Source organism: Suricata suricatta, chromosome 12 (assembly GCF_006229205.1).
Source record: "Suricata suricatta isolate VVHF042 chromosome 12, meerkat_22Aug2017_6uvM2_HiC, whole genome shotgun sequence".
Classification (NCBI taxonomy): domain Eukaryota; kingdom Metazoa; phylum Chordata; class Mammalia; order Carnivora; family Herpestidae; genus Suricata; species Suricata suricatta.
In genome coordinates this window covers 92,792,197-92,808,095 of record NC_043711.1, presented here as the reverse complement: position 1 = coordinate 92,808,095, position 15,899 = coordinate 92,792,197, and the positions used below count along the sequence as shown (strand labels likewise).

Sequence of the window (15,899 nt, the reverse complement as noted above, 5' to 3'; positions counted from 1 at the left end):
CTAAAAAACTTTACGTAAAAACAATGGGTGCATCTGATGCTATGTCAGTTATAGCTCATAAAGCAGATTTTTGACAAGCGTGGTTTTTTCTCTCCTGCTGTTGCTCTGCACTGTGTTCAGCGGGGACATTCCTGCCCCGTAACTGGGACGGAACCTCCCGCAGACCTCGTGACCTCTCCCATCACTCCTGGGAAGGAATTAAAGGCCTCCGGTTACTTTAATACACAGGCACAGTCTCAATTCCGAGATCAGAATGGGCAGTTTCGGGTGACGATTGAAACAATGAACTTGGGTCTGAAGTGAAGCCTTTTCTGGCCCCCGCCTGGGAGCCCCATGGGTGGGGAGCCGGGTGAGAGGGTCACAGCCTTCCGTCCCCGGCTCTCCCTTGGGGTTGGCCCCCTTCCCTTCTCTGGGGTTTCTAGGTTTCTGACAGGTGCTGCGAGAGAAGCCGTGGGGGCCTGACTGCTTCTCTGCCCTGCCGGCGGGGCCTTCTGGGCCGGGCCTGGCACATTCTCTGACACCTTCTCTTGTGAGCATCACAGGGGGTGAGGTAAGAGGGGACCCACCTCACCACCTGCCGGAACATCCCCCTTCGGGGATATGCTTTTCCCTGATAGCAGAGAACCTTGCTTTCCATGGGTCTGCTGCAGGCGACCTCTTGGGGGGCCTACAGCTCTTGGAAGGAAGCAGACCTCCTCGGCAGGGTTCAAGTCCTGGCGAACGTCTCATTTTCCAGGAACACCGGGGCTTTCCCCCCCTCACATCTTTGGAGTACGGGTCCGGCTAAAGTTGCCAGACAAAATACAGTTGTAAAAGAAAATAAAATTCACTTTGAATTTCAGAGAAACAATGAATGATTGTTTTTAGTATAAGTCTGTCCCAAATATTACATGGGCTATACTTATGCTAAAAAAGCATTCATTGCGATCGGTCCTGGCACCGACGGGACATTCGGGAACAGCCTGCTCACATTCTCCTGCCTCCTGCTTCATGCTGAGGGGAGGCCGCAGGGCCAGCATGCCTGGTTCTTACCTGGAGGGCTGCCCTTATGATTGTGCTCTGCTTAATCACTCTGTGCCTCAGTTTCCTGATCTGTAAAATGGAGACCATTATGGGGCCGACTTCACGGGGTCATTCTGACAAACACCACTCAGCTGACATAATGCAGGCGTAGCAGTTGGAACGGCGTCTAACACACAGAAAGGTCCCGCACGTGGAGGTGTTATTAGTGTTGATGTAGTGGCGGCGGTGTCGCTACCACGCAGGGAAGGGTTGTAGGCTTCAGGTGGCTTATGCCCTGGAGAAAAGAAACCGTAATGAAAGAACGGGGTTCCTGGGACGGGGCGTTGGGAGGGGACGAGGTGGCTATTAAGAGCGTGCTCGTCACAAGCAGTGGGGCGGGGACGGGACGTGGTGGCGGGGCACACGTGGCAGGACCAGGCCCATGAGCTGGAGGAATGCGAGAGGTTCCAGGGATGCCGGAGAGTCAGAGGATGCGGGAATTGGACAAGGATAGTGTGAATTGTGCAGAGTGGCGGGGAGGCACGCGCTTTGGTGCCAGATCACCTGGGTTCGAGTTCTGTCCCTGCCTCAGCGGCCTGGGGCGAGTTAGCCGACCCAGGTGTCCCTTCAGTAGAGTGGAGAACGCAGCACCTGCCTCCGGTGGCTGCAGAATGGAATGAGTTGACGCGTGTAAACTCCTCGGAAGAGTGCATGGCCAATAGTAGGTACACTTGGCCGTTGTTAGCTCTCATTATACTTGGAGTCCCTTAAAGGCTTAAGAAAAAGAGGCTTAAAATTTTTTTTTATGTTTATTATTTATTTTTGAGAGACAGACAGAGACAGCGCAAGCAGGGTAGGGTGATAGAGAGAGAGATACAGAATCTGAAGCCGGCTCCAGGCTCTGAGCTGTCAGCACAGAGCCTGATGCGGGGCTCGAACCCACGAACTATAGATCATGACCTGAGCTGAAGCCGGATACTTAACTGACTGAGCCACCCAGGCGCCCCAAGAAAAGAGGTTAGAATTAGAATTCCTGTCTAGACTATTCGTTTGTGCGCTACAACACTACCCTGAGACTGGATCACTTTGGTGACACTGTATATGCACGGCTGAATCCATGTCCTTTTCCAGCCTCCCCTCGAAAGTGGTGGGTAGTCTCACTGAGTAAGCACATGCATGTAAAATGCTGGAACATAATAAACACTCAAAAAGATGGGTGGTTTTGGTTGTCATTGTTCCTATAATTTTTTCTTTTAATGTTTTTTATTTATTGTTGAGGGACAGAGAGAGACAGCAGGAGCAGGGGAGGGGCAGAGAGAGAGGGAGACCCAGAATCAGAAGAAGACTCCAGGCTCTGAGCTGTCAGCACAGAGCCCGACACGGGGCTTGAACCCACAAACCATGAGATCATGACCTGAGATGAAGCCGGACGCTTAACCGACTGAGCCACCCAGGCGCCCCGATTGTCCCTGTGGTTCTTTTGCATGGTGATGCGAGGCGGGCTAGAAAAGGAGGCTGGTTTTCCAGACGACTTGGCGAGTCCCATCAGTTCTCGACCACTAAAATGTTCTCTTTTCTTTCCTCTCGATGCCCTTGTCAGGATGACCCAGAAACAGGGTTACGCCAGCCTCATAACCTGAATTGGGATGTATTCCCCCTCCCTCTATTCTCTGGAAGCATTTGTGTAAGATGTGTGTTACTTACGTGTTCCATGTTTGGTAGGATTACCATTGAAGCCAGCGAGCTGTAGAGGGTTTTTTAATTTTTTTTATTTTTTGGCAGGAAGGTTTTTAATGATTGACTCCATTTCTTTAATACATACTGAAATGTTCAACTTTTTTCTTTTTCTGATAGTTGGGGATGTTGTGCTTTCTGAGGAGCTTTTCTGTTCCAAGTTATGAAACTTATTGATATAAAGTTGTTCATACAATCCCTTTATTATCCTTTGGAAACTGTTTGTGAATGTGGGGCCCCATGATGGGACAGACTTTGGAAAAAGCGAGGTTTCAGCAGGCATGCATCCAGTACGGACCAGGTGGGGACGCAACGAGAAGACGGCCATCTGTAAGCGGGAAGAGAGTTGTCACCAGGACCCAACTCTGCTGGCACCTTGATCTTAGATTTTCTAGCTTCCAGGATTATGGGAAAGAAATGTCTGCTGTTTAAGCCACTCAGTCCATGGTATTTGGTTAGAGCGGCCTCGTGGTACATAAAACAAGATAGATTGGCATGTCTTCCTGAGCCGGCAGCAAGATTTTACAGCAAATAATTGTATACTTTAAAAAAAAATAGTTGCATTATGGAACATGAGACCAAGCAACAGAATGTGATCCAGATTCTTGCGGGGAAGGGGTGGGGGGAGGGGGTGGGCACGGACGTTCTTCCTGGGAGCCCGCAGCCTGTCCTGGAGTCGCACACCAGCTCTCAAGATCTGACTGCCAAATCATCATAGATTTGTCCAACCAGTCGTGAAACACAGACATTGTTTAAAATGAAATTATACCAACTTATGATTCGATGTACTAAAACAGAAGTAATAGATACTCAAAGCTTTCCACTTCCTGATTATTTTACTATTACCCGTGGTCTTAGGATTACCTATATCTGCATCATTTACATCAAGATGTGTGGAGGAAATTCTACACAGTGATGTGATACCGCCGAGCTCATTCCAACGCTGTGTTCAGTGATGTCTCTTGATAGCTTGAAATCAGCCACGTGGGGATATTTAGACCATAGAAGTTGGCAACCACCACAAATCAGGGCTTAGCTTATCGCTCTGTGGCTCGTCTAGATTTGAGAGAGTGATGGAAAATGTGAATCGTGCAGGTTAAACTTGACAATGTGTTGCGTTCACAGCGGTTACACGGTGACTAGCCCACCCCCACCCCAGCAAGATGAGGGAATATTCTTCCAATATTTGAAAACTGTCACCCGATTCAGTAAAGAAGTCACTCACATCATTGGTGAATGAGTGAATTTCTGACATACTTCGTTGTTTCCCTCTTGTCTTAATCATTAATGTAAATAAAAACATGGACATTCAAAGTAGAACTAAATTCGTTGGTCAATGACATGAGTGACTTCTTAGCTGAATTGAATAGTAATCAAGCACTTCTACACACACACACAACACACACACACACACACACAGAACTTTGCAGAGGGCTAGTTGTTAAATATTTACCAGTACACCTCTGCTCAGGGAGACTTGGTGAGCAGAGCTTGGGAGGGTCATTTGAGTTTGTGAAGAACTAGGCATAGGGGACCGTTCCATGATTGGCATGGTCACATTTGCTGGTTAAGGGGCAGTGACTCTGCCTCACTCATTTTCCTGGTCTCAACTCCCAGTCTGGGTGTTGAGAAACCAGGATGCGTTTTCAAGGTGTGGAAACAGACGTGGGTATATTTCACAGTCTCCTCTGGCTCAGTAAATGACAACTGCCAACTGTCTCTCTCTCTGCCTTACACATCCTAACAGATTCTCGGCAGAGCTGTCAGGCTTTTCTTTGGAGATAGACCCCGAATTTGGCCACTTCTCACAACCTCCACTGCTCCCCCAGACTTTAGTCACTGGTAATTTTTGCTCGGATCATTGCCAAAGCCATTGGTCCTTCTGATCCTGCCCTTGCCCCTCTGTTAGGTGGATTAGCTCATCCTAGTGTCTGCACGTAGCTGATGCCTGGCCTGTGTGGCCGAGGACATGTTCCATTCAGATGCTTGTTAAGATGAAATGCAGGTCAATGTCCTGTGGCCACTGAGTGAAGTCACCCAAATCTCCTGGGAGTGAGAGGTAAGGAGCATAAAATGGCACCTGACAGCACCAAATTCAAGAAATAGTCTATGTTTCCTAGAACACGCAAGGTCATTGCCTTGAGAGAACATAAGAAAGCAAGGTCAGGACAGTGAGTAGTTTTATTCAAACAGTGACCATGTGAATAATTAGACACTATTTATGATGGATCCTATGGGATGCTGAGGCATCAGACATGAAGGCATTGTCATTACTGCACTCTTGTTTCTAGAACATTTCCATCACCCCAGAGGTGCTCTTGTACTCCCTCACAGCCCTCCTTCCCCCCACCCCACCCCCACCCCTTCTGCCTGAGCCCCGATAACCACTGATCTGTTTTGTTCTGGATCTTTAACATCGCATTGTCAACGTGTCATAGGTTCTGATAATCAGCTGATAACCATTGGGCCTACGTGATTCAGAGCGATGGCTCTGGAGGCAGACTGCCTTGTTCCGCACACTCATTGCCTTGCTCGTGACCGTGACCTCCTTGCATCTCAGCTTCCAACCCCGTTACAATGGGGATTTTGTGAGGATTAAACAGTTCCTGGTACTTAGCAGCCCAATACATGTCACTTATTCTTATTACTGTTTACAGAGTGTGTGCTATGTGTTGGGCATTGTGCTAAGCATCGTGAAATGGGTGTGCCGGCGGCCACTGGTGCTGACATGCGTCATACAGACGTGGACATCCACATCTCCATCGGCGCTCACCGTCCTGCTCCTGCCAGTAGCCTCTTACTGAACCCAAGAAGCTCTGCATGAATGCGTGCTCTCACTGTACGTGGGGCAGGCTGGCAGTGCTGGAGAGTGAATGCTCCGGGAGCAGCCTTCAACCAGGGATGGCCAGGAGTGAAAAGCCAGCTTCCTTGCCTCTCAGGAGGACAGCTCTGAAGCATGAGCTACACTCTCTCCCAGGATCCCCCATCAGGATTGAGCTCCAACTGCCCACAGGGCTAAGCTTCTCGTTAATACACTGTCTGTATTGGCTTCCTTCTCTTTCACTTCCCTGTTGCCTTTCTAGAACTTTCTGGGATCCTCTGCCAAATAAACTATCTTCAGCCTCATGCTTACCTCAGGGTCTACTTCTGAAACAATGGAGTATTTCATTTAGTCCTCCGCAGTCCTATAAAATGGACAGATGTTGCTTCCCCATTGCAGGGTTGAGCAAAATGAGGCTCCAGTGATGTTATCTGCTCAAGGTCAAAGCTCTGGGCACTCGCCCACTCCACAGCCTCCCTGATGAATGTGCTCGGATCGGTGCTGCCCAGGATCTCTTCTCTCCCTGATGCCTGGGGCCCCGCTGACCCTCCTGACCTGCATCTCCCCCTGCAGGAAGGCCGCTGCCTGTTCGTCATCCTGCTCATGGCGGTGTACTGGTGCACGGAAGCCCTGCCCCTCTCGGTGACGGCCCTGCTGCCCATCATCCTCTTCCCCTTCTTGGGCATCCTGCCCTCCAGCAAGGTGTGCCCCCAGTACTTCCTGGACACCAACTTCCTCTTCCTCAGCGGTCTGATCATGGCCAGCGCCATCGAGGAGTGGAACCTGCACCGGAGAATTGCCCTCAAGGTCCTGATGCTCGTTGGGGTGCAGCCGACCAGGTAAGAGGGACCACATCCCTTGGAGCCCAAACCCAGTCTTCCTGGTCTGGTCTGGTCTGGTCACCAGGTCAATGAGCTCATCGCTGCTCACCTTCCATTTACCCATTCATTCTCCGGATATTTTGTAAGCCAGACACAGTGCTAGTCTCCTGGGCAGTTCTCAAGAATGCATGAGCGCCCCCTGGGAAGCCCAGGTGAAATGTTTAAGCCGGCCCCGCCCGCAGGGATTCGAGCCCAGTAGTTTTAGAGATGGCCATTTTACCGGCGTGACTCAGACTGCGGGGGGCTGAACCCCACCTTTCCTGCTCTGGGAAACGACTTCGCTTCTCTCTCTTTGCTTGTAAAGTGAAGATATAACAGCGTAGACAGTAAACCCTGGATGCTATCATCCTACTTTGCTATTTAATAGGCCAGATGCCAGGGCTGGAGGGGACCGGGGGACAAGATGGCCTTGGAGAGATAGGGCAGCAGGGTCCATTTCTGCAGGGCCTCAGGCTCCAGACTAGGATTTGGACTTCCATTCTAAGAGAATTAAAAGACCTTTAAAATAGGGTTTCAGGTGTGCTGGGGGGCTCAGTTGGTTAAGTGTCCAACTTGGACTCCGGTCATGATGTCACAGTGAGTTCGAGCCCTGCGTCGGGCTCTGCACTGACAGCTCAGAGCCCGGAGCCTGCTTCAGATTCTGTGTCTCCCTCTCTCTCTGCCCCTCCCCCACTCTCATTCTGTCTGTCTGTCTGTCTCTCTCTCTCTCTCAAAAAAAATAAACATTAAACATTTTTAAAAAATAGGGTTTCACTGTTCTTTTAATCTTTGTTTTTCTTTGCGATTTGTTACATCTTAAGAATCCCTTCCTAGAATAACGTTTTTAAATGTATAAATCACACAACACATAGGATTGAAAGACACAACAACCACAGCAATATGCAGTTATCCGAGTAGATTTTTAAAAACACACACATTTGGGGGCGCCTGGGTGGCTCAGTCAGTTGGGCATCCGACTTCAGCTCAGGTCATGATCTCACAGTCCATGGGTTCGAGCCCCGCGTCAGGCTCTGTACTGACAGCTCAGAGCCGGGAGCCTGCTTCAGATTCTGTCTCTGTCTCTTTCTGCCCCTTTCGCACTAGTGCACTGTCTCTCTCTAATATAAATAAACATTAAAAATTTTTAAAAAATAAAATAAAACTTCACGGTAAAGAAAAAAGATCCTGGAACTTGGATTCCTTTTGGTGGGAGGGGCCACACAATGGCAGGCAGGCCGGAGATCAGGGCCTGTTGGGGTGTGCTGGTGAGTTCAGGGGAGTCTAGCAGGTGCCTGATAGGAATAGGAGGGGGAGTGGCAGAGGAGGCTGGGGAAGACGCTAGGGGGGATGTGGTGGGTGGTCTTGGTGCCGAAGGGGAGAGAGGAGAGAAAATTTAAGGGCTGGGGTGTCGCTGGACTGTTTTGCCTTGGGCACCATGGCCAGTTCACTCAAATGTGTGATATCAGTGCCCTTAGACCTGAGATAAGGCTGGCGAACGGATCCGGCCTCCACTTGGTCCCCTGGCTTGTCCTCTCTGGGTCTTAGCTTTCCATCTGTGAAACAAGCAGGCAGGATTCCTCCAGGTGGCAACGTGGGACCAGCGGACCTTCTGGGCCCCGTTCTGGATGCGTCTCTAACTCTGTCTGTCCCCAGGCTCATCCTGGGAATGATGGTGACCACCTCCTTCCTGTCCATGTGGCTGAGCAACACCGCCTCTACCGCCATGATGCTGCCCATCGCCAGCGCCATCTTGAAAAGTCTCTTTGGCCAGGAGACTCGGAAGGACCTCAGCCAGCAGGGTGAAGAGAACTCAGGTGAGGCTGTGCAAAGGCACTGGGGCAGCCCCCACTAGCACGCAAGAGTGGGAGCGGGATGTCCAAAAGTTGCAGGGGACGGTGACGCGAATGCACTTCCCGAGCATACACTATGTGCCAAGTGTTTAAATAATAACAATAGCCGAGAATTAGCTACGTCAAACCTTCATATCTTGTTTTTTTATTGCATTTATTGAGTGCTTACTGTGTACTGAGTGATGAGTTCAACACTTTGCCTACATTATCTCTTTTATCTCTCAAACAGTCTTATGAAGTAGGTCAGATACTTACCCTGGCTTTAGAGCATTTGAAGAGATGCTGAGCATCACTAATACCCAGAGAAATGCAAAGTGAAACAACAACAGGGTACGCTTCAACGAGATTGGCAAAAATAAGAAACCTAGACAGTGCTGCAGGGCGGCAAGAATGGGCCGTGGGAACCCTTGTGTTCTGCCAGAGACAGTGTGCCCCGGGCCAGCCTTTCTTAAAGGAATTCTGCAAACAATCAGGTTAAATGTGCACCGATCCTGTAGCCCAGCAGTTTTGCTCCTGGAGGCACGTGCCAAAGGAATTCTGTCGCAGGTCCGTGGAGGGGACAGCCGTGACAGTGTTCGCTGCTGCGTTCTCCGTGGGGGGGGGCGGTGAGTTAGTCACCACGTGAATGCAATCACCAGTGAAGGGGAAGGTAAAGTGTGTACTCTTGAAACCGTGTTGCTTTTAGGAGCAAAGAATGAGTGATAGAAATGGATCTCACAAAAACATAGCTGTGATTGAAGGAAGCCAGAACGAGATCTAGAAGATAGTACCGCTCTGTAAATGAAAACCTCACACAAGGGGCCAGTTCGCAAGAACAGAAGCAAAGGAGAAACTACAGATTAAAAGCATCAGTGTGGTTGCTCTGAGGATAGGCGTGGGAAATGGGAACCAAAGGGACTAAATAAAGAAATAAATAGGGGCGCCTGGGTGGCTCAGTCGGTTGAGCGTCCGGCGTCTGCTCAGGTCATGATCTCACGGTTTGTGAGTTTGAGCTCCACGTCGGGCTCTATGCTGACAGCCAGCTCAGAGCCTGGAGCCTGCTTCAGATTCTGTGTCTCCTTCCCTCTCTCTCTCTCTCTCACCGACCCTCTGACCCCCACTTATGCTCTGTGTGTGTCTCTCTCTCAAAAATAAGTATTTTAAAATGTTTTAAATAAATTAAAAAAAAGAAAACTTATCCTGTAAGTGACCAGATAGTAAAGATTTTAGGCTTTTTTGGCCACACCATCAAAACTACTCAGACTCTTTCCTTGCAGAGAGAAAGCATCCACAGACGATATGTAAATAAGTGGGCGTGGCTGGCTTCCGATGGAATTTTATTTATGGGTGCTGAAATTACAATTTTATGTAATTTTTACATCACAAAGTATTATGCTTCTACTGACTTTCTCCAGTCATTTCAAAATGTAAAAATCTCTCAGGGCACCTGGGTGGCTCAGTCGGTGAAGCGTCTGACTTTGGCTCAGGTCATGATCTCGCAGTTCGTGAGTTTGAGTCCCGCTTCGGGCTCTGTGCTGACAGCTGGGAGCCTGGAGCCTGCTAAGGATTCTCTGTTGCTGGTGTCTCCCTCTCTCTCTGTGCCCCTGATCCTGTGCTCTGTCTCTCTGTCTCTCAAAAATAACTAAACATTAAAAAAAATTTTTTTTATGTAATAACCATTCTCAATTGGCTGGCAGTGGGCCAGAGTCAGCCCACAGGCTACAGTCTGCTCACATCCACGGCTTTGTTGGTTCTCAGACTGTTTCCCTTGGGTTTGGGGCTTCCAGAGAACTGCCTCACAATCATCCTGGAATGGAGACAAAGCACGGAGACCTGGCACCTTCTCCCGCGTCTGTCCCGGCTTCCCCACTTTATCTGTTTTACACACTCCGCTTCCAAGAAACAATCACAGATGTTTACTGAGCACGTACTTCACGCCAGGGCTCTTTCTGGGGGCCTTCCGTCTGAATGAGGTAGAGCCAACATTGACTCCATTTAGAAGATTGGAAATTGAGGAGGAAATGTAAGAAAAGAGGGTAAGGTAGCCTCCAAGGTCACACAGTTGCAAAACAGCGGCTCTGATATTTTGAATCTAGGCTGGCTGACTTCAGGGCCTGGACTCTTACCCTCTGATATTCTGTCTTGTACACAAGATTTTTTTTCCCCAAGAGTTTAGTGACCAGGAAAAACAAAAAGTTTGAGAGCCATTTCCTTCATTATAAAGATGAAAAAAAAATCCGAGACCCAGGAAAGGAGAAAGGACTTGCCTACAGTCACACAGAGTGTTGGGTGCAAAGCGAAATCCAGAATCTTCTCCCAAATGACGCAGGATGTCGGGAGGCAGGAGACCCTGGGAAGCTGGGCCAGGAGCTTCCTTTCACAGGCGGTAGGATCAGAGAGCAGGATTGATTAATGATCAGCCCTGGTCCTAAAACAAGGCTAATTCCCGTGCAAAGAGAGATGTTCCCTTTCACCCAGTATCTGTGCCCTGTCCTGGCTGCAGGGCGTGAGGGCAGTGGGGAGGGAGCAGAGACCTTAGTGGGCCAGGACAGGGCCGAGGAGGCTCCTGGGGATCTAGGTCCACGAGGGACCCCAGAGCAACAACAACGATGCTAATATGAGTTCTCATTTCCTGAAGACCCACCGCATTCCAGACGTGGTGCTAAACTTCTCACTCCTGTTAGCTCATTTCATCTTTATCACAGTGCTAGGAGGTGGATGAGCCCCATTTTACAGACGAGGACACTGAGGCTCAGGGAGAAAAAATGATTTGCCCAAAGCAACGTGATGAGTTCGTTGCTGAGCTCTGTCTGAATCTAGAATCTATGATTTAGGCACCAGGTAAGAGCAGGACGGGCCTGGGGCAGGGCTCACTGGACAGGACCCAGGAGATCCTCAGTCTTGGAGGGCAGCCCTGATGCTTCCTTTCAGTTTCTTTACCCAGTTCAGCTTCCTGCCCCGCCTGAGGGACTGAGGGGCTACGTGCACGATGACTTCTCCAACACCTAATATGTGTGTTCTCATTAGACCCTCCACTGCAGCCCTCCAGGGCTGCCCCTCTACCCATTTTACAGAGGGGAAAACCGATGCTCAGAGTAATGAAGTATTTGCCCAGTGTCCCTCGGCCAGGAAGTGGTCCATCAGACTTTGGAATCCAAACTCCACCACTGTTTCCTTCCTTTTCTCTGCCCCAAGACTAGGCTAGCTTGCCATCCTTCAAGGTAACATCATTCAAAAAGCAACCTTTTCGGCTGAGTTAAGCATTGCCCTCCTCCTCCTACATTCATGAAGCCCGGAGCAGGGGAGGCCTTTCTGAGGCTCTTTTCTCATCTGTGAAATGAGGACCCCTCCCATTTCGTACATATCATTGTGAAGCTGGCATGAGATCAAGAGCCTGGCGCGTAGGACGTTATTAGTACATGGCGCGTGTATAAAAACCATTGTAAGATTTCCAGGAATATGGAGGAGCGGGGGAGAAGACCCTGCACCTTCCAGTTTCCTTGAACCTCTAGTGGGGAGGGGTTTGTTTGTTACCCGTCTCTTCCGTGGACCCCGAGCTCCATTGCCATGAACCACTACACTGGTAGAGTCTTGTTCAGCTAGATGCTGTATAGCACATAGTAGGTGTTCAATAATGGTGAGGAATTGGTGAATAAATGACTGAATGGATCTGTTACGTCAGTGCTCTTTCAAAGTTTTTATTTATTTATGTTGGGAGAGAGAGAGAGAGCATGCAGGGGAAGGGCGGGGGGGGGGGGGGACAGAGAGAGAATCCCAGCAGGCTCTACACTCTCAGCCCAGAGCCCAATGCGGGACTCCATCTCATGAACCGTGAGATCGTGACCTGAGCTGAAGTCAAGAGTTGGATGCTTAACCGACTGAGCCACCCAGGCGCCCCAGTTACATCACTGTTCCAAACCTCAGTTTCCTCCGCCATAAAATGGGGTCTTACTACTTATGACCCAGACTCCAGACTGTTGCAAGGGCTAAATGAATTAATGGATGTCAACCTGCCGTAGCTTGAGGGGTCTTTGCTAAAGATACTGGATTGGACACAAAATCTCCTCCCTGAGTATCCCAAACTCCAAGGGCATGCCAGTCACACGTTAGCAGTGCCAGGTCAGACCTGCAAAGAGTGGGCGCTGTCGGAGATGGAGAGAGAGATGCAAGAGGTGGGAATCAGCGGTCCTGGCAACAAGCCCGACTCTGCCATGGACCCATTGGTTCCTCTTGGTCCAGGCTGTAACCTGCCTCTCCGGGCCTCAGTTTCCCCAGATGTAAAGAGGAAGGGACCAATGGCCTAGCTCTCCCAGGCTCTTCTGAGGCTGCTCCCAGGATTCCAAGCGGGAGCGTTCTCTGCGTGCCTCAGACAAGACCTTACACAAGCTCCAGGCCCCTGACCAGCCGGCCATTTTGGAGACCCTGCCCCACTGGCCTGTTTTTGCGTCATCGCCTGGGTCACCGAGGTCACAGACAGCACCCGGTGAAGAACATTCGGCATCTTGGTTTTTCTGTTGTTTTTTTTCAGCTACATCTTCACTGACTTTATTGTCATCGTGATTATGAGGAAAATGATGCTTTGCATACAATTTTTGCGTCCTACTAACTCGTATAAAGAAGTAAAACTCCTCCTTCCCCGTCTTACAGGCTACTGACCACGGTTCTTTACTGTTGTACGTGCACAGCTTTCCTTCCCATCAGGCCCCCCTCCCCCCCCGCGGTTGCGGGTAGCAGGCAGCTTCCGTGAATGAGTGACAGGGGCCGGGCGGGGACAGGGCGATAACTGGTGGACACAGGGCGTGGGCAGCCTCTGGAGGCCACAGGTTCCCCACCTATGACTTTAGGTGAAGGTTTTCAACCCTGGCTGAACAAAAGAATGAGCTGCTGAGCTTTTAAAAAATACTGAAGCCCAGGCTACTCTCCCAAGACACTAAACCAGGGGGATGGGGCCTGGACACTTCTAGGAAATTCCGCCATTCCTCCACGGGTGCCCAGGGCTACCTTGGGGTGTGCCTAGATTGTGAACAAGCTCTGCTGAGGTCTGATGCCGGGTGACAGCGGTGGTCCCAACCCAGGTGGGAAGTGAAGGGTATAGAGGAAGGTAGAGGTGAGTTGGGGCTGGAGGGGGTGGTCCTGGGTCCAAGTTCATGTCTGGCCTTCCGCTGGGGGGAGGGGCTTTGCCCACCAGCATCGGTGTCCCTTCCTGCTTCAATGCCCTGGCATCTGCGTTGGATGTGGGGGTTTGTTCCCATCACAGCAGCTCAGGAACCCCCATCCTTGTGGCCCAGGGCGAGCTGATCTGCATTCAGTCCACTCCCATGGACTGCACTCCCTCTAATACCAACTGGAAAGCAACAAACAGCCCAGAGCGGAGAGGAGAAGGGACTTTCTCCCCACACCAGGGAACTGGGGAGCCGGGGCTAGAGTCCAGACCCTTCTTCCCAAACACACATCTGCTGTTAAACAGCTGGAGTTTATTCCTGTGGCGACAGTGAGAGGGAGCACATGCCCCCAGCAGCCACGATGACCTCTGTTGGAAGCGTCAGAAAGGACCTCTCAGGGGCTGTGGGCATCTAGGGAGGTGGCGGGGGCTGGGGGGGGCGGGGTTAAAGGAACCTTGCTCTGGATCGAATGACGTCAGAAATCAGGGGCAATTCTACGGGTAAAGAAGTGGCAGCCATTCATTCGGCAAGAGAGGGTATGTGTGGCCCACTGCGGTGGCAGGTGGCTCTGTGCTAAGAAGGGTCCTTGCTTTGTCTCATTTCATCAAGTCTCAGAGAGCAGGTCTGTCTGATGTTGGCGAAGGTGTAAGATTATTTAGCTCCAACATGAGAACTCATGGCAAATCTGGGCCAGACCAGTTCCTGACATCAAGGGCTGCTTCCTGACTCTTTCTCAAGAGGAGCCCACATTTACTCAACCCCACATTTACCAGGGCTCAGATTCCCATTAAATTCTTCCAGTTGGGATCTGATCAACTTTGGCTCACTAAATCTAGCCCACTGCCTGGTTTTTTTGTTCTTGTTGTTTTTGTGTGTATGTGTGTGTGCAACCTATGTGAGCCGAGCATAGTTTTTATATTTTTGAATGGTTGAATAAATCAAAAGAATCTTTTGTGACATGTGAACATTATGTGAACTTCAGGTTTCCAAGGGTCCAAAAATGAAGGTTTAGCCGCACATGTTCATTTTTGTATCATCTATGGCCATTTCATGGCAGAGCTGAGTATGACAGACCATATGGCCCCCAAAACTAAGATATTTACTATCTGGCCCTTTACAGAAGAAATTTGCCAATCCGTGCTTTATATATATTTTTTATGTTTATTTATTTTTGAGAGAGAGAGAGAGACAGACAGAGCATGAGCTGGGGAGGGGCAGAGAAAGAGAGGGAGACACAGAATCCAAAGCAGGCTCCGGGCTCCGAGCTGTCAGCACAGAGCCCAACAATGCAGGGCTCAAGCCCATGAGCCGTGAGATCATGACCTGAGCCCAAATCAGATGCTTAACTGACTGAGCCATGCAGGCGCCCCGCCTGTCCCTGCTTTAAATGGTGTCTTAGGGAGTGCCTGGGTGGCTCAGTCAGTTAAGTGTCTGACTACAGCTCAGGTCATGATCTCTCAGTTCGTGAGTTCGAGCCCCGCATCGGGCGCTGTGCTGACAGCTCGGAGCCCAGAGCCTGCTTTGGATTCTGTGTGTCCCTCTTTCTCTGTCCCTCCCCTGCTCACACTCTGTCTCTCTGTCTTTCTCTCTCTCTCAAAAATACATAAACACTAAAAATATTAAAATAAATTTTAAAAATGGCGTCATAGTCCCTTCAGTCTGCTATAACAAAAATACCACGGATTGGGTATTTATTTCTCATAGTTCTGGAGGCTGGGAAGCCCAAGATCAAGGTGTCAGCAAATTTGTTGTCGGTGAAGGACTGTCTCTGGGTTCAGAGACGGCCGTCTTCTCTGTGTGTCCACACGTGGTGGACGAGGCGAGGGAACTCTGTGGGGCACCTTTTATTTTTTACTTTTTTTAAAGTTTTTTTAAATTTTAGTTTTGAGAGACAGAGACAAGAGTGGGAGCGGGGGAGGGGCGGAGAGAGGGAGACAGAATCCGAGGCAGGCTCCAGGCTCTGAGCTGTCAGCACAGAGCCCGATGTGGGGCTTGAACTCGGGAATGACGAGATCATGACCTGAGCTGAAGTCAGATGCTCAACCCACTGAGCCCGCCAGGCACCCCGGGCATCTTTTATGAGGGCTCTAATCTCATTCATGAGGACTCTGCGCTTATTACATAATCGCCTCCCTAAGGCCCCACCTCCTGATACCATGGCGGGGAAATCAGATTTCAACATATGAGTCTGTGGGAGATGCAAGCTTCCGTCTATAGCAAATGGGTCAATTCCTTAACCCTCTGGACAATCCTAGAATCACTGCTTGAGTTTTGTGAATTAAAGAACTGAGGCCCAGCCAGATTAGGAGGCTTATCTAAATGAGGGTCTCTCCACTTCAGCACTACGACATGCTGGGTGGGACCACTCTTTGCTGGCGGGCTGACTTGTGCCTCGTAGGATGTTTGGCAGCGTTCCTGGCCTCTACCCACTAAATGCCAGTAACGCCCCCACCCCCACTTCCACTCCCAGTTACGACAACCAGAAATGTCT

At 50.1% G+C, this 15,899-nt stretch overlaps 1 protein-coding gene across 1 annotated transcript in view; it reads left to right on the top strand.

The window, feature by feature from the left end:
* The window catches only part of SLC13A3 (solute carrier family 13 member 3), a 71,724-nt gene that overhangs the window by 19,479 nt on the left and 36,346 nt on the right, over positions 1-15,899 (top strand). Inside the window, exons 2-3 of the mRNA XM_029918493.1 lie at positions 6,131-6,396; positions 8,071-8,231. Of these exons, the coding sequence (XP_029774353.1) occupies positions 6,131-6,396; positions 8,071-8,231 (427 nt within the window). The remainder of the gene's footprint in view (positions 1-6,130; positions 6,397-8,070; positions 8,232-15,899) is intronic.